This window comes from Bradysia coprophila, unplaced genomic scaffold, assembly GCF_014529535.1.
Source record: "Bradysia coprophila strain Holo2 unplaced genomic scaffold, BU_Bcop_v1 contig_400, whole genome shotgun sequence".
NCBI lineage: Eukaryota > Metazoa > Arthropoda > Insecta > Diptera > Sciaridae > Bradysia > Bradysia coprophila.
Window position 1 is genome coordinate 381094 of NW_023503656.1, and position 24302 is coordinate 405395.

The 24302-nt window shown below is 37.8% G+C and overlaps 4 protein-coding genes across 5 annotated transcripts; 3 read left to right on the forward strand and 1 right to left on the reverse strand.

Moving 5' to 3' along the window:
• Positions 1-900: 900 nt before the first annotated feature.
• LOC119082249 (origin recognition complex subunit 3) lies at positions 901-4346 on the forward strand. Its single transcript, XM_037191711.1, has 11 exons — positions 901-1046; positions 1514-1651; positions 1712-1823; positions 1954-2114; positions 2173-2502; positions 2645-3289; positions 3349-3468; positions 3535-3771; positions 3845-3964; positions 4046-4110; positions 4171-4346. The coding sequence occupies exons 1-11, from the start codon at positions 1017-1019 to the stop codon at positions 4265-4267; spliced, it is 2055 nt and encodes a 684-aa protein (XP_037047606.1). The 5' UTR covers positions 901-1016; the 3' UTR covers positions 4268-4346.
• Positions 4347-4539: 193 nt separating this feature from the next.
• On the reverse strand, positions 4540-8014 carry LOC119082250 (gastrula zinc finger protein XlCGF57.1-like). The gene is made up of 4 exons (XM_037191712.1): positions 7751-8014; positions 7170-7682; positions 5290-5758; positions 4540-5182 (listed from the first exon to the last, which is right to left on the reverse strand). Exons 1-4 carry the CDS (start codon positions 7910-7912, stop codon positions 4926-4928), a joined length of 1401 nt encoding a protein of 466 aa, XP_037047607.1. The 5' UTR covers positions 7913-8014; the 3' UTR covers positions 4540-4925.
• Positions 8015-9522: 1508 nt separating this feature from the next.
• LOC119082225 (S-formylglutathione hydrolase) lies at positions 9523-11186 on the forward strand. Of its 2 annotated transcripts, none has more exons than XM_037191678.1 (5): positions 9523-9679; positions 10030-10254; positions 10306-10424; positions 10493-10833; positions 10903-11186. In XM_037191678.1, the coding sequence occupies exons 2-5, from the start codon at positions 10043-10045 to the stop codon at positions 11083-11085; spliced, it is 855 nt and encodes a 284-aa protein (XP_037047573.1). In that variant the 5' UTR covers positions 9523-9679; positions 10030-10042; the 3' UTR covers positions 11086-11186. The 2 variants fall into 2 exon arrangements, with proteins under 2 accessions (XP_037047573.1, XP_037047574.1); XM_037191679.1 differs by having other exon boundaries at positions 9537-9679; positions 10018-10254.
• Positions 11187-17180: 5994 nt separating this feature from the next.
• On the forward strand, positions 17181-18402 carry LOC119082226 (exosome complex component RRP41). The gene is made up of 3 exons (XM_037191680.1): positions 17181-17458; positions 17517-17589; positions 17881-18402. The coding sequence occupies exons 1-3, from the start codon at positions 17288-17290 to the stop codon at positions 18384-18386; spliced, it is 750 nt and encodes a 249-aa protein (XP_037047575.1). The 5' UTR covers positions 17181-17287; the 3' UTR covers positions 18387-18402.
• Positions 18403-24302: the final 5900 nt, after the last annotated feature.

The following is a 24302-nucleotide window of genomic DNA, read 5'->3' on the forward strand; positions in this document are numbered from 1 at the left end:
TATTACGGCTACGGACGTATTATGGTTACGGACGAAATAGGATTACGGGTCGTACGGGGCTAAGTCGCAGCAAACGCTCCGACTGTTCTGATGCCTTGTTTTTATTGCGGATTCGTCATCTATGAACACAACCAAATGCTTTGCCCTTACTGGCTGCTTCCAATTCGACATGTTACAAACGGCATATTAATCTTATAAGCCCCCAGTACTTCGTACGGGGCTAAAAATACTAAGCGGTAGTTCTTATCACTAAAGCCTCAGCCTCCAAATTTGTCAACTTGTCAACTCAGTGTTCATGCTAGTAGCACATGTTGTGGCTTGACCCGTATGATTAACTGAAAATTTGTTAGTCCTACCAACCGTTGCATCAAAAATAGGATGCTTTGTAGTTTGTCTTCGAAAAGGAAATGATGCCAAAAAGTAGAAAAATGTTCTTATGTTATCAATTCAATTTTTTTTCAATGATTGGTGCGCTGAGTTACGACGGTTACGACTGCAAAAATAAAATGTGCAATCAACGCACTCAAAGAGTAGTGCGTTGGTACAATAGAAGGCGCAGAAATTTAAGTGTGTTCAATTATTGCTTAAAAAATATTAAAATGACATATTTGTGGCGGTGTCAGTTTGGTGGTTTGGTGCTTGCTGTCATTTTAACAAATGTAAGTAAACGTCCACAACAATCAAATTTTGTTATACGTTCCTTGAGTTAGATAGAGAAAGTAGATAAAAAGTAAATTATTTAAGAAAGTCACCCACCTAAATGGAAGGCCTAATATGAACCTACAACGAAGATGCCGCTTTCTACAAATTAAGAGCCCCACTTGTGCTAAAAAAAGAGATTCAAAAAATTCCCGCTGTCACATTTTCAATATGGTTTTTGAATAAAAATTAAACGTAAGTGAACTGAGCTCACTGAGCTTGACTCAAAAAGTGTCAGATTGTTGGCGCCAATCACAATAATGTCAACAGTTTCTTGATAGTCAACCAAAAAGTAGTTTAAAATTTCTATTCGCAAAATGGATATAGACACAACATCAGTGTCGAAGGTGAGCGTATAAAATACTTTTGAACGAACTGGCAATAAAATCAATGGTACGCATTGGTTTTTTATTTGGTTAAGGCCAGTTCATACTCGCATACATTTTTGCGACGTATGCGACCATGAACTGGCCTTAAGTTAAATTTCAGTGTAGACACTGGGCTGTAACCACGTAAATTACCAACCCATTTGACTGATTACCAGCTGGTCCATGGGATAATACTCCAAGTATTAAACAATCCCATGGGATAATTGTTTAATCTGGAATTTCCAATTGTATCCATGTTAATTATAACGCTGTACCGTACCAACCGCCACCGGTTCGAAAACATTTCGCTACATTTTCGGTGTAGCGGTCTCGAGTCACAATTACACATCTAGAGCCTAATAAAGTACTTTACACTGGATGTCATAAATAACTATTTCGGTATTGTCGGTAATAAGCTGAAAGGTATTTTCGATTTTTACTTTTAGGGATGCTTTTTGTTTAAAAATGGTCAGCCTAGTAGGATCAACAGGAAACGAAAACATTCCGTTTTGGACATTGACGAATCTGAATTATGGTATCGTCCTTATAAAATCGTCAATCAGTTAATCAACGGTGATGTTGAGGTAATAAAGTAATTTGCCTGGTATTGATGATAATCTAAAAGTATGCTTTTCGCCTTTAAGAACATTCAAAAGTTAACATTTATCAAAGTAAAAGAGGGACTGATGCAGTTCGTAGAAAATAGTTGCGATAAATGGTGCTTGAACAATTTACCGACAGCCGTGGTCGTCACTGGTAATTATTTTTTGATCCTTTATTCGTATCTTATAAGCGCCGAAATGATTATGATTGGATTGGATTACGCCAGTGCTGGACTGGACTGCGATGTGTGATCCACAAGCTAAGTTTTTATCTTCATTTTAAGGTGTCAACCAAGGCGATCACTACCAATTTTTCGACACACTTACCAAAGAAATCCAAGAAGATGCTTCGGTAACTGTGATTCAGGGACGAAATTGTTTAACTTTAAAATCTGCCATCAACACCATGGTTTTCGGTTTAATAGGACAACAAATCGCGGAAGATGTTTGTGCAATGATGAAAATTGTTAGAAGATTGGCGGATTGAATCATTTCAATTTCAGAACGACGATACCACTAATCAATGCAACAGCAATCTGCGTCGTTCTCAATACAATATTCAAGTGCTCAGGTCATGGTACGATGAAAAATTTGTTAACAAAAAAGGTCCCACACTGGTCATCGTTATTCCTGATTTCGAATTGTTTCGAAAAGATGTTCTCGTCGAATTCATTCAGTTACTGTTGACGATGAACGATGATCTTCCGATGGTGTTGGTGTTGGGTGTAGCAACCGATATATCGATATTGCAACGCTCTTTGCCGTCGCATGTGATCAACAAACTGCAACTTTGTAAATTTCAATCGAGTCCATCGAAACAATGTCTGGAACAGGTAAATAGGTCATTCTCGATACGTTCACTTATAATACGAGATCATCGAATTGTCGTATAAAGTCTTTAGATTCTGGGCGGTCTGATTCAAACAGATTACAGATACAGAAGCTCTGACGGTCAATTTTCTTCCACGATTCTAGATTCTGAGTGATGTGATATTGTCACCGAAGGTCGGCGTCAACCTGTCGGGAAACGTGCTCAACCTTCTCGTGGACATTTTTCTTTATTTCGATTTCTCCATTAATTCGTTCCTGAAAGGCTATCAGTATTGCCTGATGGAACACTACTACAAGGGAAACGCATTTTCATTATGCGGCACCACTAACGAGCAATCGCTTGCGATGATCAGGAATTTGAAGCATACCGATATCGAAGATATTCGACAATTGTCATCGTTTCGAATCTATGTGGAGTCGAGAACGAATCCAGCCGAAATAATCAGTCTACTTGAAGATGACAAATATTTTGTGCAGCAACTGCCGGCATTGCTCAAAGACCTGCACGAATATTTCAACAATTTCCACTGTTTTGCCAGATTGCTGTTTGCGATGGTCAAAGGTCTGCCGAAAAACTTTATTGGAAAGCAATTACGAGACGTCTATGCGCTGTGCAGTTCGACAAACATTTTTCAATCGGATACGTTTACCGATTTGTGGCAACTATTGAGAATGTTATCGAAGGAGGAATTTCTGTCAACTTTGGTTAGTGCCGTTGACACGCTCAACCGTTACAAAGAAACGTTTTGTTCGAACGAAGGCATTATCACCCATGACATTATCGATGCGGTACGTAGATGCAGCAGCACTGTGTTCGGTTCGATTAAAACTAAGGTTTTCCGTTACAGGTGGTCGAGAAACTGACCGATTGCATCACAACAATATCAAAGGCTGACGCAACAACCGAAACCACAACCAACATCACACCAATCAAGCTGAGCAAAGATTACAAGGAAGAACTCAAAATTGTAAATTTTGCACCGTCTATGCGACGTGGACTTAGTTCTAATTTTTGTCGAAAATATTTTCCTCAGAAAATGATGGAGCAGGCATCTAAATCAAAATTTGCATCCGAAATCAGGAAGCAGATGGACATAACGCTCGCTTATATCAAAGATCAACTGACAAAGTACTTGGTTCCGTTCAACAAAGGTCCTGCGCTATACGAATTGTTTGTGTTCGATGACGTACGATCGGTTCGACAACATATTATGGGCGCACCCAGGGCTGTCATACACAATGCACTGCAAAACCCACATATTTATCTTCAGGTAAGACTGATGGAACCAAGGAAGCAACACTTTCTATTCGGTCGACCTTCTAACAATTATCTTTCTTTCTCAGTGTTCTTGTTGTACTTTGGACGATCCTGCACAAATACTTCCATCGCTACCAGACGTTTCAATTGCATTCAAATTACATCTCGAAAGCGGTCAGATGATAAACCTATTTGACTGGTTGCAGGTAAATTGACCGTTCTGTAGTTTCGACCTTAGTGAATCAGTTTTTGTAAAGCAAATTATTTTGATTTAATCCAATTTGTAGGCATTCAATATCATTCATCAAGTGGATCCAGACCAACAGTCCAACGAAATTGAACCGGAAATTCAGTGAGTCAAATCTTACGATTTCTATTGGTTTTTTGGTGTTATTTTCTTTCTTCATTATAGAGCCCGCTTCGTGCGAGTAGTCGCCGAAATGCAATTTCTCGGATACATTAAGAGTTCGAAGCGTAAGACTGATCATGTTGCTCGTTTGACTTGGTAGGACAAAGGTTTGATTGTGACAATTTTTTGATTTTTTTTTGTATTTCGTTTTCGTATAAAATGGATCCATTTGAATTTTATGAGACAAAAACATTTTATTCGAACTGATCTGAGCGCATCCCTTTCCACAATTTTTATATTCCATGGCTCACATTGTGTAACAGTTGTGCAAGAGCTGAATGTAAGATAGGAAACAAACTGATAAATTAGCACACCGAGCACCACTCAGTCTTTTCATTTAAATGAAAAGACCCCACAACTTCTGTCCATTTAACATCAACAGCTGCTTGACTCCATGGAAAATAACAACCGATTCAGATGGTGCTACAAATGGTTTTTAATTGAAAATGAATGCGCACACAGGATATTTACAGCTTCCAAAAATGAAATAAGTCAATTGCTTTAAATGAAACTGATGAACTCAGTATTGACGGTAAATTACGACGATTAGAGTCACCATCCACTTGTGTAAAGTGATGGAGTTTGTTACCCGAACACTACGTTAATGTGAAAAAAAAAATTGTCCACGATGAAGAGATTTACATTCTACGAATAAGGTCGAAACACAAACTCTATCATTGGCCACGGTCTCCATTAAATGTTCCTCAAAATATTGGAATGTTGGCTTCAATCCATGCAAACATTGTCCCGATTCCATCCTAAGCTGGTTCATACTTTTGTACCGATGGCGTTGTCATGGGCACCATTAAGTGGACAAGTTTTTGGTGACGTCGGACACCAGCTTGATTTTTGAACTGCGCTCCGCATAGGTCACATGCAAATTTTATGCCCTCATTCAGATGGCTCTTTCTGTGTTCCGTCAGATATTTCTTGGTTCGAAAATAGATGCCGCAAATTTCACAGGGACCAAACGGTTTCTGACCAGAATGAATTCTTAAATGATCGGCGAGTACGCCTGCGGAAGGGAAAATCAACAATTTAATGTCGATATCAAATAAACACTCCGATGCGAGTCGGAGTTCGGCCGATGTCAATGAGGACTCGTTCGTTCGAAATGTTTACCTGGACGTGTGAAAATTTTTCCACACAAAGTACATGGAAACTGCGGCATTGTGTTGTCGTGTCTCCTCATATGCCAGGACAAAGCGCCAGCAACAACGAAAGTTTTTCCACATACCGCACAAATAAACGGGTGCACATTGTTATGAATGCGATAGTGGATTTCCATGTAGCTCTTCCGTTTGAATTTCTTACCGCACAGTTTGCATTCGTACTTCGGCTGAGCATGCAAGCGCATATGGTCCGACAAGTCCTTTTTGTTATTTATTTTATCGCCACAGATATCACAATCGTAGACCGGTGGCAGAAATCCGAATGCATGACTTTTGATGTGTCTGGCATAGTTAACTTTGCTGACGAACTCCTTTCCGCAAATGTGGCACGGCTGAGGTTCGTCGAATAGTTGGGATTTCGTTGGATCTACCACATGGACACGCATGTGAACGACGACATAAGCTGGATTTTTGAACATCTGTAAAAATCGATTGGAAATAGCGGAAATAGTACTCTGAAATTCCGATTGAACGATTGATTTTGGGCAATTTGGCGAGATGTACAAGCGAAAGTGCGTCTAAAATCAATCTTCCAATGACAGATGTGTAATTTTCCATGCAGACGGACTCAAGGAAACTCAAGAAAAATCCAAAGTTGATCTCATTTTCACCCTTAAAGTAAAACATAGCTAACGCCGACCCGTACGAAACACCTATTCGTATCAAAAGCCTTTAATGTGAAACTAACTCTTCATTTCTCTTACTTCATTTTCTTCTCTGCTGAAAAACTATTCTCCCTTTAAAATCACTTACATTATCCACTGTTTGCCTTGTTATCATCAACAAATAAATTGCCGGAGGCAATTAGACAGCCCCGTACGAAGACAAATTTCATAAATTCCTATTTAAACAGCTATATACCGCTATATTTAACTATATTTCACTATAAATAAACATTTCACAGATAAATATATGCTATTATATAGCTCTATATGCCTGTATATAGCTCAATATAGCTGTATATAGGTATATATAGATGTCCATATATGGAATCCCTGAAACCTAACACACATAACAAATTATTCCGGAGACCAGAAATAGTACCGACGCTTTACATTCGTTAATACCTTTCAAACAAAAAAAAAATCATGAAATTTGGTCAAAATTTACTCGAGATATTGTCAAAATACACCACGTTCACTGTACTTCCGAGTAGCCAGATAAGAGCTCACTTCAAGAGACCTAGCTCACGCTCCGGAGAACAAATTTCATGAACTTTTTTTTCCCCTGATTGGTACGGTCAATACCTATCTAATAAAACTAAAACGGACGAAATATGTTCAAATTTGGCCGACCTACAAGCAAAAACTGCTTGCCGCCCTGTGCCTGTTTCACACCAAGGGGTCTAACTCACGAGTCGGTTATCCGATTTCCATAAACTCTTTTTTTGTCGATCGGTATTGTAAATACCTTTTGTTTGACGTATCACAAGTGTAGTGCTTAAATGTCTGGAGATATCTTCGAAAAACCGTAAAGCACTTATTGGGCCACAGCTCGGGAGGGGTCGATCCAAAATCACTCATCTTCGAACTTAGCCTGTCTTTTGACATTACCAAATGGGAAAAAAAAGAATTTTCAAAATCGGATGCGTTTTACTCAAGTTATCGTGCAGACGGACAGATGGACATTTTTTTTTTCACTGATTTGGCATCTATAGACAACCAAAATAGGTTTCCCCTTACTCAGGGAGTCCAATTCGACGTGTTACAAACGTATGCGTAAACCTATAAGACCCCAGTACTTCGTACGGGTCTAAAAAGTCAATTTCTTAAATTCCTTTTGGACCACAAATCTAACTGAGAAAATCAATCAAAAGTCTGTTAAACAAACCTTTCCGCACAACTCGCAAGCATACTTCCGTTCGGCATGTTTCTTTCGCATGTGATCCAGTAGATCCTTTTTGCTTTTGATTTTCCTTTCGCAAATGTCGCATTCGTATGCCGATTGTAAGAATCCGAATTCGTGACATTTCAGATGCTTTTCCATTGTCGTTCTATTGACGAATTGCTGATCGCAACTCGTACAGGTGAGTTTCGGTCGGTCAGCATTTTTCGACGATTTTTGGGTGGCGCTCTTTACTTTTACCAATTTCGTCACCGTGGACGTTTGTTGTTCCACTAGTGATTTTTTGGTTTCGCGACCACTCTGCGATCGGAGCTCTCTTCGGGCGTTTCGTTTTCGTTTGCCTGGCACTGGCTCCTTAATGTCTTCGAAACGAAAACTGGATATGTTTACTTCTTCGATGTTTACCTTAACATCGGGCTCCCTGTCATCAAGGTAAACGTTTGGCTCGCAGAACGTTTCATCTTCTTTTTTAATCACAAACACCTCGTCCAGGTGCACCTGCCGAAATGTCGTTGAAAAATTCAAAAAAGGCCAATTACATTCAACAAAACAGTGAAATTTATTACCGTATAATGAATACTGAATTCAACAAAATCCTTCACTTTAGATGGACAATAGTTGCAGTGGAATGTCATAAGACCGTCGAATGTACAGTAGATTTCACCAAATTTATAACTTTTGGTATTTTCACCGAACCCTAACGGGTTTATCATCCGATCGAATTCCATTGATATTGTTTTGCAATCGAAGTCAATCAATTGGAACAACTAAGATATTGTTTACATCCCATCGATTCGCTGACATTAGCTCGAAGAAGAAGTGTTTCCATAGAATGTTATGATGAAAGAGAAAGAAATATTTTGACAAGTACCCCAAGACAACTTATAATAGACTGGTCTTCGGTCCTCTCGCTCTCAATGTAACATGTTGAAAGAGAAAACCATATTTTGACAAGTACCCCAAGGCAACTTATAATTAACTAGTCTTCGGTTCTCTCGCTCTGATCATAACAGTCTATACAGGCATTATGTTGTCCCCAACCATTTTGTCCATATGAACTGTTATCCAATGAATGTACATGTCAGGTATGGCCGATTCTTCAAAATCTGTCGATTTATCTTGAACGCACTCATTAATGTTTTAAGAGTCAAACCACATCGAAATTTTCTGTCATGAAGTGACAGTTTTGACATTGACATTTTTGACGTTGTTATTTTTGACATCTGAAAAATTTCGTCATAACCTCAATTTAAAACGTGAAGTGGACACAAAACTTGTCTTAAAACAATTAATTTTGAAAAACATTACAGTATTATCGTAAATACTATAATAAGGATACGATAACACTGTGATATTATTCAAAATTAATTGTTTCCAGACAAGTTTTGTGTACAGTTCACGTTTTCAATTGAGGTTATGACAACAATTTTCAGACGTCAATAATGACAACGTCAAAAATGTCAATGTCAAAACTGTCACTTCACGACAAAAAGTTTCGATGTGGTTTGACTCTAAACGAACATGAAAATGGGTGCGTTAGAATCTGTTTTTAAAATCGTTATATTTCCTTCGAGGTGACAGACCATACCTGGGCGGGTTATATTCATTGCTGTTATCCACTAATTATTGTCCAGCCAATCAATAATAAGGTATGGTCTAACGTCAGAATTTGTAAGGAGCGGAGGAATTTTAATCTCCAATGCGTAGTGACGTTTGACCTACGAGTAGTAACTGCTTGGAACAGTGCTATGGTTGCAACAATAGGTTTGTTCCAATTAACTGTAAACCCGAACTTTGACAACCCGAACGGAAACAATTTCTACATGAACATAGCCGACATAGCCTATGTCAACAAAACAAATTGTAAATTTTTCGTTAAAATTTTCGTTAAGTTGCCTTCTGATGTAGATGAAATTTGACATTTTGAAATGATCTTGGAAAAAACATATGCAAATGACGCATGCATTTATGCATTTGTGGTATATGGGGATATAATTTCCACAAGAGAAACGTGTGTACTCGATGAGAGTTCAGAATGATCTGACTTTATTTAGAATAAGCACAAAATATTTACAAATGAATACTAGATAATTTGATTTCAAATGATTTTCATATGAGTGCTGCGATGCGCCACACATTTACCTGTGGAAGAAGGCGTTTTGTAGGCTTATTTTCTATGGATAATTTCCACTAAATTTGGATGCGCATTCTATCTCGCCGCAGGCGTACGAACTTTCATTTCTCTGGTTTCTTCAGAACCTAGAATTCAAGAATGTTCAAATTTTCTGGTATCTGCAACCTAACATCACTGACTTCAGAAAAAAAAAGTTTCTGACAACACTGGTCATTGATTTGTTGCGTGTTGTTTATTTAAATGTCAGAGAGACGTCAGAGCGATAAAAATAGTCACTTTTTATCGTTATTACCGGCTTTGCATTAAGGTGTTTTCAGTGCTGATTTGTTCCCAAGTTTTGGATTAAATTTCAAATAAAAATGTAAGTTATGTTGCAGTTTATGCTTAGGGTGTTGTCAATGTTGTGGAAGTTAAGCATGTTCAATCTTTCTCCAGATAAGACTTTAAGACAGTCCAAGGTCAAGCAGTTTTATTTGTTCGTGTTGTAATCTAATCGTAGCTAAGCCCAAATTATTCCATTTTTGGGAAGAATTTAAATTGATAATCCTGCCAAAAATACATGAAATTTGATATCCCGAAAGTATTATTTTGATATCATGCTGTCTTACTGAAAAAGAGGATTCTGTTATCCTAACAAATGACATTCCGATATGTAGCACAGACAGTATTTAAACGGATTGTTCTCTTTACAAAATGTAGCTTCCTATTCAGCACTCACTTCAATATGACGCAAATCACGTTGATATCGTCCAACAAATCTTCGGAAGGATTTCAAAAGATTTATTCGCATCAATCCAAGGAGTTGTCATGCGAAATGAAGTTCGCAATTTATTTGCCACCGCAATATTCAGCCGATACAAAGTTACCGGTTATCTACTGGCTTAGTGGCTTAACATGTGACGAAAACAATTTCATTCAAAAGGCGGGTGCGCAAAGGTTAGTGTAGCTATCACTCATTTGCTTATCTCTACATATCTACCGTCTTAGATACGCTGCTGAATATGGCATTATTGTCGTATGTCCGGATACATCTCCACGAAATGTGAATCTTGCGGGAGAAAATGATTCTTATGACTTTGGATCTGGAGCCGGGTTCTATGTAGACGGTCAGTTATCGCAGGTCTTCTCATTTTATCAACAAATTTAATCTGTCGCTCCTTATACCGACCAACAGCAATAACCGACCCATGGCGCAAGCACTATAAAATGTTCAGCTACGTGACAGTCGAATTGGTTGAAACTATCAATGTCAATTTCACTCCGTTACCCGGAAAACAGAGTATCTTCGGGCACAGTATGGGAGGCCATGGTGCCTTGATTTGTGCTCTACGTAATCCGGGAATGTATCTGAGCGTGTCTGCATTCGCACCGATTTCCAATCCCACTAAGTGCCCTTGGGGTGAAAAAGCATTCAGCGGTTATTTGGGTGAAGACAAAGAATTGTGGAATGAATGGGATGCCACTGAGTTGATCGCCAAGTATAAGGGTCCAGCGCTGGAACTGTTTATCGATCAGGTAAGACATATTTTCGACAATAAACACTAAATTACCGCATCGCCAACACAAGACACATTCCGATAACAGGGGAGTGACGATCAATTCCTGAAACAAAATCAGCTTCTTCCACAAAATTTAGTTGATGCATGTGCCAAGGCTGGAGTATCTTGCATTTATAAAGAACGAGAACAGTACGATCACAGTTACTTCTTCATCGCTTCGTTTATTGGTGAGCACTTCGCTTATCACGCTAAATATTTGACCAGTTAAGTATGTTAGAGGAAGGTTTACTAAAATGTCATTTGTATAGTGGTGAAGCCACTGTGATGATTTTATACTTTTGAAATAAATTTATTTTCGACTTGAAGTTGTGGCTTCTTTTTCTTAGGACCAAAACGCAATTCATTTGAGTAATCAAGTAATGATGAAGAGATAATTTACAAGGAGTATTGTATTGGAAAGAAGGTACGAAGAAGGTATGAGTAATTATGTGGTGCATTAAGAGTGCCCGAACGAAGTGAGGGCGACAAGCGAAAGTGACTGCAATAAACCGGCCACAACAGCGTACTCAACTTCTCATGCTGAAGGTCTGAATTACGAGGAAAATTCTGAAATTTATGCCCAAGACATGAAAATAACTATTGTAGAGGTTAGAAAAAGCCTATGCAAAAAGGCGTGTAAACAGTTTTTTGTGAATAACTTGCAGAAGACGTTCTGTTATGCTAGTAGTCTAAAAAAATGTTTTTAATACGCAAGTATTAGTACGAGTCTCTTATACACAGCCTTATATCAGTGAGGTATTTTATCGCGTAGACAAACATCTCTTTTTCTAGTGATATAATTTTGCTTGCAAGACCTTTAATTTGGTAAATTTGTTTATCTGTTTAGAACGATAATCTCGAGCTTATCCCTCTAGGGAGTTTTTGTTTATCTCGATATATCTGTTCTCGACAGATAAAATATGATATGCACCTATTGCCAGACTGTTATTTTGACGTGTAGGCATTATGACCCACACCTTCGGCTGGGGCAATAATGTCCTACACGTCAAAATACCAATCTTGGCAACAGATGCATAATATATATTACTCTTATGTACGTCGTGTATATAGCGCACAATGCAGACACACCGTATGCGATAATAGTACATTACTGCTATAAGGCTGTATATAAGAGACGTGTACGTATACGCGCGCTTGCGCAAGTATTAGTATGTACGAGTCTCTTATATACAGCCTTATATCAGTGAGGTATTTTATCGCAGTAGGCAAACATCTCAAAATCTAGTGATGTAATTTTGCTTGCAAAAACGTTAGCACTCTAGGGTAAATTTGTTTACTCTTATATACGTCGTGTATATAGGGCACAATACACACACACACCGTATGCGATAATAGATAATATAGATTGTGGATAGAAACGCCATCTCTCCCACAAACAGAACCCAAAAACTGTGGGATAAAGAAAACATGTTAGGTTTCACTTTTCAACGGCTGTATGTCCGAAACGAAAGAAATTCATGAGGCATTGGAAAAATAGTTGACAATCACATCTCTTTTCACGGTTGGTTTGAAAGGAGATTAAATAGAGACCGCCGACCACCAACAATTTTTTTTTTCATAATAGTCAGCAATGGACAAGAACTACACACAGTAAAAAATCAGCCCGAACGCCAGAGCCGTTTCTGAGAACCAGCAGCTGTGTCGTCCACGACAGGTGGAGTCGCGGTTAGTTATGAAATATATTGGGATGGGTAGCGGGACTAATTCTAAGACTTTTTATCAAATTTATTAAGTTGGAACATCTGACTCGGCAACTGTAGCCCTAAATAGTTGAAAAATCACGATTTTTAATGGGCGATATCTTCGAGACGAAGCGACAGTGGAAGTTTCAGATTGGTGATATTGATAGAGTGTTACAAGCCCTATACACCACTATTAATTGATTTTTTAGATGTTGTGTCTAATGGCCAATTTTTGACCATCTTGTTTTTTGCTACCATCGGTGAACCTTGAGCACTATTGAAACCCTTCCAGCGGATTTTTTTAAAACAAAAAATGTACAGTTGTTTAGCTCAAAGCTTAAGCTTTGCAACGATACCAAACATGATACTCATTGATGGTGACGCGTACAATTTTTGTTAGATTTTTTGTGTCGAAGTCGCTCTCCGACGAAATCTACAAACCCAAATTTACTTTCGACTTTCTAGCCCATGCCAATTCATATTTTTTGTGTTTAAATTATTAGAATGAGTGCGTAGACGACATTTACGAGTAAAATAGGTCTACATTAGAAACTTGCAGCTAACTTCAGCCATAAAATATTACTTGTTTCAATTCATACAATTTTAAGACTGACATGTTAAGGAGGGGATAGCTTTTTTCAGATGATAAAATATGTATACAATCAATGCCAGTGACGCAACAATGGCTGAGCGTAAAGATCGCTGTCGAAATCATGCAGAAAATCGTCTAAAGTTGTGCTTGTTTTGCCAAAAGAAAAAATAATCAATGAGTAAATTGGCGGCATCTACCATAAGACAACTCATAAATCTATCCATCTACAATCCGAATGATGAGCGTTTACCTCAAGTCTGTTGTAATAGTTGCAAAATTAAGTTTTACAAATTCTCGAAAACAAATGACGTCACTAAAATGATTTCCTTGATGCCAGATTATTCAAAATTTTCGAATGTTAGAAAATTTTCCAGATCAAATTGCAACGAAAAGTGCAACTGTACTCTTTGTGATCTTGTTCGAGATGGCCAAATGTTCAATTTTCAACGAGGGAGAAAAGAAATAAAAACCACTGAACGTGTGAGTCGGAAAAGGCGCCATGTTAAAATCGTAAAACCTAAAAAAACAAGTGTCGTAAGAGGTGTCATGCAAGAAATTGAAAAGTTGCTCACACCAAAAGAAAAGGAACACCTGTTAAGTAATTTGATCAAAAGATCGGCGAAATCTACAAGAAATCAGTCCTTGTCTTTGACGCAGGCTCGTGGTAAAGCACTACGAGTTAACGTAAATGCAAAGCCATCGAAATCGTTAAGACAAATCAGTGCGAATGATGTCGTAAAAATACAAACTAGATACGGTCTTTCTTCTCACCTAATGCTTGGAGTTGCTAGTGGATTTCGTACTGCTACGAAGTCACGCAAGCTTTTTGAGCCGAATTTAAAACAAAAAATGAGCGAAGCTAACCATATCCTTGACAACAACTTTGAGATCCACGCTGCTGAGTTCGTTTATACCCTCAAAAAGAAAACGCAGGCTGTGACTGGGACGTTCATTTTCTGTTCATTTTAAAAATAACGCTATCGGTTCAGGATTTGGAAGCTGATAATACCAAAGCTGGTCGTCAACGATACGATGATGGTGTCGTTGCCAAAGATCTCAAAGACACCGGTGTAAAAAAATGTTTTTGGTCGGTTTAGAAGAAGAAAACACAAGAAAACTACTGGAATGTAACAAATATGTGGAATCTTTTGAAGTTAAATGATTTGGACGGAACTGTTGCTACCGATTTAAAATTGGCTAATATCTTAGCTGGACTTATGACACATGCCAGTAGCACTCCCTGTACATATTGTGATGCTCCAAAAGGTGGACTGCATAAGTGTGGGCAATACCGTACAATTGGGAGTTGTGTAAAAAATTATAATGATTGGCAAAACGCTGGCGGTGTCGATAAATTGGCAAAAAATTTCAAAAACTGCATCAACATTCCAATCTTTCAGAGATCTGCCGAATGTGAAATAATCGATATTATACCGCCTCCAGAATTACATTTGATGATAGGGGTGGTCAACACACTGTATGACAACATGATTAAAGAATTCGAACAGAATGCAATACAGTGGGCAGAATTGTGTCATGTACAACGAAACATAGCTTATGGAAGTGTAAGTTTTGCCGGCAACGCCTGCATGACACTGCTGAAAAAGGGCACTATGAAAAATCGACCCGTACAATTTCATCTGTTACAAAATCGTCCAATCCAATATCATTTCTTCCAATATCTTTCTGTCCAACATCGTTCTATCCAATATTGTTCACGATCCAATTTCATTCTGTCCATTATCTTTCTTTCCAATATCTTTCTGTCCAATATCGTTCACGGTCCAATTTCATTCAGTCCAATATCGTTCTGTCGAATATCTTTCTGTCCAAGTTCGTTCTGTCCAATTTCTTTCAGTCCAACATCGTCAAGTCGCATTTTGTTGGACTGAATAATATTGGACTGAATGATATTGAACGAAAAGATATTGGACTGAAAGATATTGGACTGAAAGATATTGGACAGTAAGATATTGGAGAGAATGAAATTGGACAGAATGATATTGGACAGAAAGACATTGGACAGGAAGATATTGGGCTTAAGGTTAGTAAGTCTGTACATACTTTTGGCTATTTGTGTGCAAGCGATATTATCGTACAAGAAACAATATTATCATTTCTGATATTATATTATCACCCGTGAAACAATATTATCGTCCGGGCGACGATAATATCATATTAGAAGACAATAATATCGTTTTCTGTAACAATATATTTCTAGTTATAATATCTCCAGAATCCATCTTTTATCTTTCTATGGCAAACCAAACACCTTTCTAATTGAAGGGTGAATTCAGCAATGAAAGTAGATAAGTAGGTATGGCCAGTCCATACAAGTCGGAGCACATACGGATTTGCATGGCACCACCTCAAACGAACTCATTTCTAGTGGAAATTTGCACTAGAAATGAGTTCGTTTGAGGTGGCGCCATGCAAATCCGTATGTGCTCCGGCTAGAACAAATTTGAACGTTTGGCCATACCTATCTATTTACTTTCATTGGAATTCAGTTGCCGTCTATAATTTGCTTCTGTAAATTTAAATAAATCCGGGGCAATGGGCCGGATCGCTCGGCGTGTTAAGTTAAAACGCTTTTTATGTGCAATGAATTACACAGACTAATTATTAGACGATGCGAGAGAAAAAAAATTAACACCTAAGTTACCAACAACGTTCCGGCGCCCTGCTCGCATTGCGGCCCTCCGCTTCGCTCCGGGGCAATGGGCCGAATCGCTCGGCGTGTTAAAACGCTTTTTATGTGCAATGAATTACACAGACTAATTATTAGACGATGCGAGAGAAAAAAAAATTAACACCTGAGTTACCAACACCGTTCCGGCGCCCGGCTCGCATTGCGGCCCTCCGCGTAATGCGTTCAAATGCACGTGTCTAAGCTTTTATACTGTAATGTTTTCGAAATGATTTCTTCGAAAACTACAATTATTTAAAAATGAATCAAATGAGTAGAATCGATCAAATTATAATGCTCCGACTTTACTAATTCTTCCAAAAGAACTGATATCAGTCAAAAACACTCAAAAGAGTAAAAGTGACGCAAGTCCCTGTGCATACTTCCAAAACAACTGATATCGCTGGAGGTGACGCATTCTGCGCTTGTACGCAAAAACTGTAACAGCAAAAATTTGACCAAAGAAATTCTAGAAACAAAATTTTCTGTCACAAGTGGCAGATGTTGAGGAGTACTTTTAAGAAATTTTTTTAAAATAGGCAAGAATACGTCCTAATACGTCCCAATCATCTGCTACTTTGTGACGCAAAATTTTTTTGGTAAAATTTTGTTTCTAGAATTTCTTTGGTCAAATTTTTGCTGTTACAGTTTTTGCGTACAAGCGCAGAATGCGTCACCTCCAGCGATATCAGTTGTTTTGGAAGTATGCACAGGGACTTGCGTCACTTTTACTCTTTTGAGTGTTTTTGACTGATGCTATTTATTGAACATACTCATTACAGATTGTTTGAAATGTCAACTTGATAAAAACCTTTTTTTTTCTTCAAGTTGACACTTCAAACAATCTGTTATGAGTATGTTCAATAAATAGTATCTATTTGTCAAAATTTGTGTGTCACCGCCTTCGTGATTAACTCAGATGTGTCTTAACCTGTTCTTTCAGAACCTTGGAAATTTGCACTAGAAATGAGTTCGTTTGAGGTGGCGCCATGCAAATCCGTAAGTGCTCCGGCTAGAACAAATTTGAATGTTTGGCCATACCTATCTATTTACTTTCATTGATGTTAAGTGGAACAAAGAAATTCAAAAATAAGAAACCCGGAACAGGAGAAAATTTTGTTTCATTAGCAGGAGAAATTTGGTGACAACAATACAGTGAAGCTCGTTTGAGGCAAAAAATTACAAGAAAAACCTGGTCGTTCCTTACAATCAAACAAAATAATTTAAAAATCTGCTAATCGATTCTGTGATTCCTTCGAATATTATTACTGTGCGCTCAAACTTTGAGAAATCATCAAACCCATCTAACGCATCAAACTCACTTTAAGTTCGAATCAATCCAAACTTCAGAATTTTGTGCATGTGTATGTGCGGTGTGTTTACCTTTCGTGCGGTTCCGTTTCATTTTTGAGAATATTTATAAAACTATTAAAGAGAAAATACAAAAATGCCTGGAAACGATTTAATTTCCGAGCAAGGTCTCCGGTTGGATGGAAGACGTGCGAATGAACTTCGGCGAATTCAGTGTAAATTGGGTGTGTTTAGTCAGCCAGACGGAAGCGCCTATCTGGAACAGGGAAATACAAAAGTTCTGGCAGCTGTTTACGGACCGCATCAAGTAACAAATCATTCGGGCATTGTAACAGTTGTCATGTAATAATTATGTTTCCTTGAAGGCTTCATCAAAGAAAAGCAGCCATGACGAGGTTATTGTCAACTGCCAATACAGTATGGCAACATTTTCAACAGGTGCGAATTAGAGCTCACGTTTATTCGACTCAACGCACTCCAATAACAGGAACAAGATTTTGCCTTTTATTTTGTATGGAACTGGAACGTCTGTAGCGCAGTGGCCTATACGGCCTATACCAAAAAAAAAAAACTGAATTTATACGAGAATTTTGGACTGCTACGTCGTGGAGGCCTCTTATTTAAATTGTTCTCGTGTCTGCTCTTGGAGTGCGTTGTTCGACTGGATCCAAGGGTCCATCTTTGTATAGCTGACAAAAATCACAAAATTGTCTCATGTGAATATTTCAGGCGAACGCAAAAACCGTCCTAGAGGAGATCGAAAGTCCCAAGAGATGACAATCCATTTGCGACAAGCCTTAAGTGCAGCAATCAAGCTTGAACTGTATCCGAAGTCTCAAATTGACATTTTCATCGAAGTGCTGCAGGCAGACGGTGGCAATTACTGCACATCAATAAATGCAGCAACACTTGCCCTCATCGATGCAGGTATCGCCCTCAAAGAATATGTGTGTGCATGTACAGCATCGTTGGCCAATGGTGATGTGCCAATGATGGATATATCGCATTTAGAAGAAGTGAGCGGTGGACCAACGTTGACTGTGGCATCGTTACCGAATTCGCAGCGAATCGCCTTCATGGAAATGTCCCAACGGTTTCATTTAGATCACTTACCCAAAGTGCTCAAAATGGCACTCGATGGGTGCAAGGAGGTTCAGATTATTCTCGACAAAGCGGTGCGTGAACATTTGGCACACGTCGGGTCGGCGTGTGATTGGCAGAATGTGGGCAAATAAATGATTCAGAACTGACTTGGCATTTTCACTTGAATTTTGCAACATTACGCAAGCGCGTTTGGGCATAGTTTTGAGCTTAGGTAAGTTAACTTCAACAATAATATAACGGAACATGGGATCCAACCGATTTCAATTACGAGAATCAGTAGGGTCCTTAGCACATTAGTAAAAAGCGACAAATTCTCGGAAAGAACCAAATTGTAAAGTTTTTCAGATTTTTTAAATATCTGGCTGTAGGTGTTAGTCGTATGGGTGTACGTATGGGTGTACTGTCGTAGAATCGTGCAGGTCCGCATAGCATGGAACATGAGGAGCTTTTTGTCCTCTTAAGAATATGAAACATAAAGAACTTATGCCACCTTTTACAAAATGGAATATAAGGAGCTTATGGAACGTAAAGAAATTATGCTACCTTTTACAAAATGCAGCATCAGAAGCTTATGCTTCCTTTTACCACATTTAACATAAGGAACACTAAGAATGTTGTGAACCATCAAACCCTCTAACCTCAACGAAAACGTTAGTTTAAGCAGCATTACCACTAAAACCAATTGATTAAAGAATTTAATGCTACATTGAACAACATGGAGATTAAAGAGCTCATTCTTCATATTACAAAATGGAACATAAGGACCTTGTGCTTCCTTTTATAACAAGGAACATTTACGCTTCTTTTTAAAACATTGGATATAAGGAACTTATGCTTCCTTTTACAATATAAAATAAGATAAGGAGCTTATACTTCCTTATACAACATGGAACTTGAGAAGTTTTTGTAAAACAGTAATGCCGACGGTTTATCACCCTTAAAGAGTGAGTTACACCTAGAGTTAAAAAGCAGGAATCGATGTCATTTTAACATTTCTTTATCGCATACGCGGTGTGATTCCCCGAAAAAATTATTCACCTAGGATATATAAACAAACATTATACAGCTAAATTTTTTTATAAAAATAATTTTGACAGACAGACTTGCATGGAAATCCAACATAACAACGAAAAAAATTTTGAATTTTCATACAAAATTCAAATTTTTAACTGTCAAAAATTATTTTTATAAAAAAATTCAGCTGTACTTCTGTAAATTGTCAAAGTGTCATTCGCATATCTTGTTGTCTCGTTTTCGCTTATGCGATAATAAATATTATGCACGTATGACAAAGTGGTCGAGGCTTGCCGAGACGGGTTGTCATACGTGCGTATTCTTTTTTATCGCATAAGCGAAAAAGAGACAACAAGGTATACGAATGACACTTTGACAATTTACAGAAGTATAATGTTTGTTTATATATCCTAGGTGAATAATTTTTTCGGGGAATCACACCGCGTATGCGATAAAAAAGAATATGCACGTATGACAAGCCTCGACCGCTTTGTCATACGTGCATAATATTTATTACATTTACAACTGAAACAAATGAAAAAAAAAATCGCACTGCGAATAGCAACAACCTTTAAAAATGATATACCAATTTTAGTTATGGTTGCCCTCTATTCGACTTATATGTCACAGTCAGCTTCAGTAAGAGCTCGTTCAGGAACGATTTTTTCTTCACTGAGTTTCGTTCAGTTAACGATGACAGGTGTAACTGTGAGGTTAGATTTCTCACGATGTATTTTGGTCGTGAAATGTTACCCAAATGTCATGAAACTTCGGTGACAATGGATGTGTTGTGGTCTGCGGATATAAATCATTTCGATTTCTGTGGACCATTTGATGAATCGATATGCCAGCGTCGACAGTTCAAGAACAGAGATTTTCCGATGTCAAATCGATCTGACACCGACCTAACAGATCATTTTCATAGAATGGATTTGCATATAAACGGATGTGCTAAAAGTAATCCTGTACGAGTTGGGGGCTGCAAGTAACCACAGTACAGACAGTATTTGCTATATTGTTGTCGAGTGTGTACATCAGAGCGCTGATATTAATCACGAAGTGGCATGCATCCAAGTGCAAAATGCCAAAAACGTCCATCAAATGGCATCGAGGTTTTTGCGTACAGAACCACCAAGTTTCATGTTGCCGGCGAATGTGTTCGAAGCGGAAGGGGAGCGTATATGGGAAATCTTGGATACGTGCAATTATATACGAACAAGATATCTTCTCGTCGACTATTTGGATCATGCACTGGAAATGTTGCTTGGCTTTGTTCAGACGGGGAATAAGTACGTTTGGCCCGGTCTCATCGATCCGAAAGATTATTAGGACGCAATGACAGCGTGTCGGTACAGTGAAGGAAGTGAAGATCATGCCCAGGAAATCATTCAATACTATTACGAGGCATATGAGGAGACGCCTGATGCAATTCAGATGATCAAAGAAATGGTCGAACTGGATGGTCGATCTTAGAAAAGCGCACTGTAGACTGTGCGAAAATATTTTTTTCTGACTTTTCATTGCGTCGAATGAATTCTGAATAATAGATGAGTGATGTTCGTCATGGTCAAATAAATTTCTAAGAAACAAAATAGTTCTGTTGTCAGTTGTTTGTGGCATTTCTTTCAGTCTAGTAAGTTTGTCTGTTAAGGTAAGTTAAGGACGCAAGTGAGTATCACTGTAAAGTTGAGGTCCTCCACATTCATAATAAATAATAATTTAATCAAATAATTGCATTAGTGAGGTGGAGGTCACAGCCCTCGTCAAAGTTCACCTACGTTCCATCGATTCTGAGAAATTTTTCGGAAGTCATTCGGCCGTTTATCATACAATTTTTTGAAATTAATATTTGCCCCAAGAGTACTCGACCTCAGCTTTCCAACGAACCCATACACGCTCGTGTCCTCACCCCCTTACGGAAATGAAATCCGGACTACGAAACCCCATTTTCGACTTTTTGCCGATTACCACCAGCCAGGTATGGAAGATCAAAAAAATCTTAGACTTGTTTTGGGGCCTAGGCACCAAGGCCTAACTAGGCATATATAAAGAAGTACCAGAAAAAATAGCGCCGATTTCGGTCAGTCGAAATTCAAAAGAATCCCTCTGTGGGAATGTAAACATAAACAGAAAATTAACTCGTAACTTTCACTAACGTATCTGAACGGCAAACGTCAGACAACTGTTAGTGTAAGATTAAACGAATCGTCAAATCTTCACTGAGTGAAGAAAAAATCGTTCCTGAACGAGCTCTAACGGTGTTGGTGAAAGAAAATAAACGCTTGATAAAACAGGGAAAAAAATTCAAAAAAAGGTCATCAATAAGATAGGGTCTATTTTAAGAGAATAACATTTTCGGATTTTTAAAGAGGATGCAACGTTGTTTATGCGACCTTTAATATAAGTTATCTTTGATACATTTAAGCTAAAATGATTAATTTGAGATGGTATTTTGTTACATTTGGCAAGGTTAAGTTATCTGGTAAAGACAATAACGACATAATTAAGGCATAAACGATTTGGTCTCGTAACCAAATAACTCCATGGTAAAAATACACAATTTTCTCTGTCACTCTAACGTAAATTACGGATTAGACTCAGTTTTTTTAAAAAGGTTGCCTCAACCAAAGCACTGACAGTGCGTTGCCTCAACAGCTTTTTGTAACATATTCTAGATTTAGTAAATGGTGCGAAATAAATTTAAACGATGTCACCGGAAAACATTTTTTGCATTGAAAAGTTTCGAATATTTTTCTATTTTGATAAATTCATTAGTGAATAGAAATTCAAATCCATCAATGAATAGATCCAGCTTTTCGTCTCCTGGACAGTTTTTTTTCCCTACTCGATTGTTGTTTTTATGGTCACATAAAGCAAGCGATCATGTTATTTTTAGAGTGAAATACCTACGCTAGCTGTTATTATGTAAAATTCAACTGTATCAAATTCGATGATTTTTTTTGCATCCAAAAACTTTTTGTTAAATGGTTTATGCGAAACAATCGGAGTGTGCAATTTTACTAGAAATAGTATACCTTACTGACATCGCACGGTGGGACTGAACCAAATTTAAATAAAAAGGTCAGATAACCTCAATTTTTTGTCATGAAATGTTAGCATGGGTTGAGTGTAGATAATATACATAAAAAATTAAAAAAATCACCGAGCCGTTTTTCAGAAAGTACTTTTCAACTGTTTGTAGACTGTCTCATACATGTGTGGGACGTTTTTTTGATATGCTAAGCTAACGTAAGTATAGCCAGTGCTCTCAGCTTTTGATTGATACCATACTTGCCATATAAGTTTGGAAAAATTAGCAGCTACTGTTCCTACTGTGTGGTATAAAAAATGGAGAGTAAGAGACATTTTTATTTTGTACAATTGAAGAAAAACCTTATTTTTGTTATTCTTTCATCTTATTTCTGTTAAATAATAAAAAAAAAAACAAAGAAAAACTAAAAAAATAATTTTGCTCCAAAAATCACTCATTTTTTATACCACACAGTAGGGACAAACTTATATGGCAAGTATGGTATCAATCGAAAGCTGAGCGCACTGGCTATACTTACGTTAGCTTAGCATATCAAAAAAAAGTTCTACATATGCATGTGACAGTCTACAAACAGTTGAAAAGTACTTTCTGAAAAACGGCTCGGTGAATTTTTATATTTTTTATGTATATTATCTACATTCAACCCATGCTAACATTTCATGAAAAAAAGTTGAGGTTTTCCGACCTTTTTATTTAAATTTGGTTCAGCCCCACCGTGTTACGTATATCACTAGATCGGAAATGCTTTTCGTGTGAGTTTATGAACAATCCGACACCGTGCATCAGCATCTGACTGTCACTTCCTCGGTAGAAGAATGTATGCCCTGATTGTAATTTCAGGCATTCCTCTCCAGGTTTAGCACGTTAGTTTAGCATATCAAAACATCGTCTACAAACAGTTGAAAAGTACATTCTGTAAAACGGCTCGGTGAATTTTTTTATTTTATATGTGCATTATCTACACTCAACCCATGCTGACATTTCATGTAAAAAAAGTTGAGGTTATCCTACCTTTTTATTTAAATTTGGTTCAGCCCCATCGTGGTAGTCCTGAAGATAAATAACAGATACATTGTCAAATTAATTCAGGTTTACGCACCCACGTCCACCCATGATGACGAAGAAGTAGAAAGGTTCTATGAAGATGTCGAGAAAGCTCTTAACGAAAACCCATCACATTACCAATATCTAATCGGTGATTTCAATGCGAAGCTGGGAAAACGAGAAGAAGACTCCGAAGTTTCTATTGGTAGTTTTAGCAACGACCAAAGAAATGAGCGTGGAAATATTTTACTCAACTTCCTACAGCAGCACAATTTGTACGCAATGAATTCATTTTTTGCAGGAAAGCCTCAACGGAAATGGACTTGGGCTAGTGCAGATGGTGTAACGAAAAATGAGATCGATTACATCATAACTGGCTGTAAGTCAACCGTTAAGAACGTTACGGTCCTAAACAATTTTTCAACAGGTAGTGATCACCGAATGGTTCGTGCAAGAGTCACGTTAAATACCAGATTTCAAAGATCATAACTAGTTCAAAAAAGTGAAAGGATTGACGTACAACGGCTTTACACACAAAATGAAGAATTTGCTACGAAAATGACTGCCGAATTAGATAACGTCAACAATCAATGTGAAACATTGGACGAATTGAATACCAAAATCGTCGATACAATAATGGGTTTCATGAAATCCAAATGCAAATCCGTCCAAGGGAAAGAATCAAAACTCAGCAGAGAAACATTAGACCTGATCGCAAGCAGAGCAGAGTTGGTAAAAAACGGAGGACGAGATTCGGTGGAATACCGGAACTTGTCTAAAAGTATCAACAAAGCAAGGAGATCAGATGAAAGAAAATATAATGTCCAATTGGCTCAAAACATAATTGAAGCTAACTGCAATATGAAAGTCCTACGGAGAAAAATGACAAACGCCAAAAAAGAAATCTTCAAATTACGAGACAAAATAGGAACGATCC

Excerpts from the sequence above, each read along its gene's own strand:
- LOC119082249 (XM_037191711.1), top strand. The coding sequence starts at position 1,017 with ATGGATATAGACACAACATCAGTGTCGAAG. Across the intron at positions 1,652-1,711 it reads TAATCAACGGTGATGTTGAG|AACATTCAAAAGTTAACATT; the intron begins GTAATAAAGTAA and ends TTCGCCTTTAAG. Across the intron at positions 1,824-1,953 it reads GACAGCCGTGGTCGTCACTG|GTGTCAACCAAGGCGATCAC; the intron begins GTAATTATTTTT and ends CTTCATTTTAAG.
- LOC119082250 (XM_037191712.1), bottom strand. The coding sequence starts at position 7,912 with ATGGAATTCGATCGGATGATAAACCCGTTAGGGTTCGGTGAAAATACC. Across the intron at positions 5,759-7,169 it reads CTTGCGAGTTGTGCGGAAAG|ATGTTCAAAAATCCAGCTTA; the intron begins GTTTGTTTAACA and ends CGATTTTTACAG. Across the intron at positions 5,183-5,289 it reads AAAAATTTTCACACGTCCAG|GCGTACTCGCCGATCATTTA; the intron begins GTAAACATTTCG and ends TCCCTTCCGCAG.
- LOC119082225 (XM_037191678.1), top strand. The coding sequence starts at position 10,043 with ATGACGCAAATCACGTTGATATCGTCCAACAAATCTTCGGAAGGATTT. Across the intron at positions 10,425-10,492 it reads AGCCGGGTTCTATGTAGACG|CAATAACCGACCCATGGCGC; the intron begins GTCAGTTATCGC and ends ACCGACCAACAG. Across the intron at positions 10,834-10,902 it reads TGGAACTGTTTATCGATCAG|GGGAGTGACGATCAATTCCT; the intron begins GTAAGACATATT and ends TTCCGATAACAG.
- LOC119082226 (XM_037191680.1), top strand. The coding sequence starts at position 17,288 with ATGCCTGGAAACGATTTAATTTCCGAGCAAGGTCTCCGGTTGGATGGA. Across the intron at positions 17,459-17,516 it reads CTGTTTACGGACCGCATCAA|GCTTCATCAAAGAAAAGCAG; the intron begins GTAACAAATCAT and ends GTTTCCTTGAAG. Across the intron at positions 17,590-17,880 it reads TATGGCAACATTTTCAACAG|GCGAACGCAAAAACCGTCCT; the intron begins GTGCGAATTAGA and ends TGAATATTTCAG.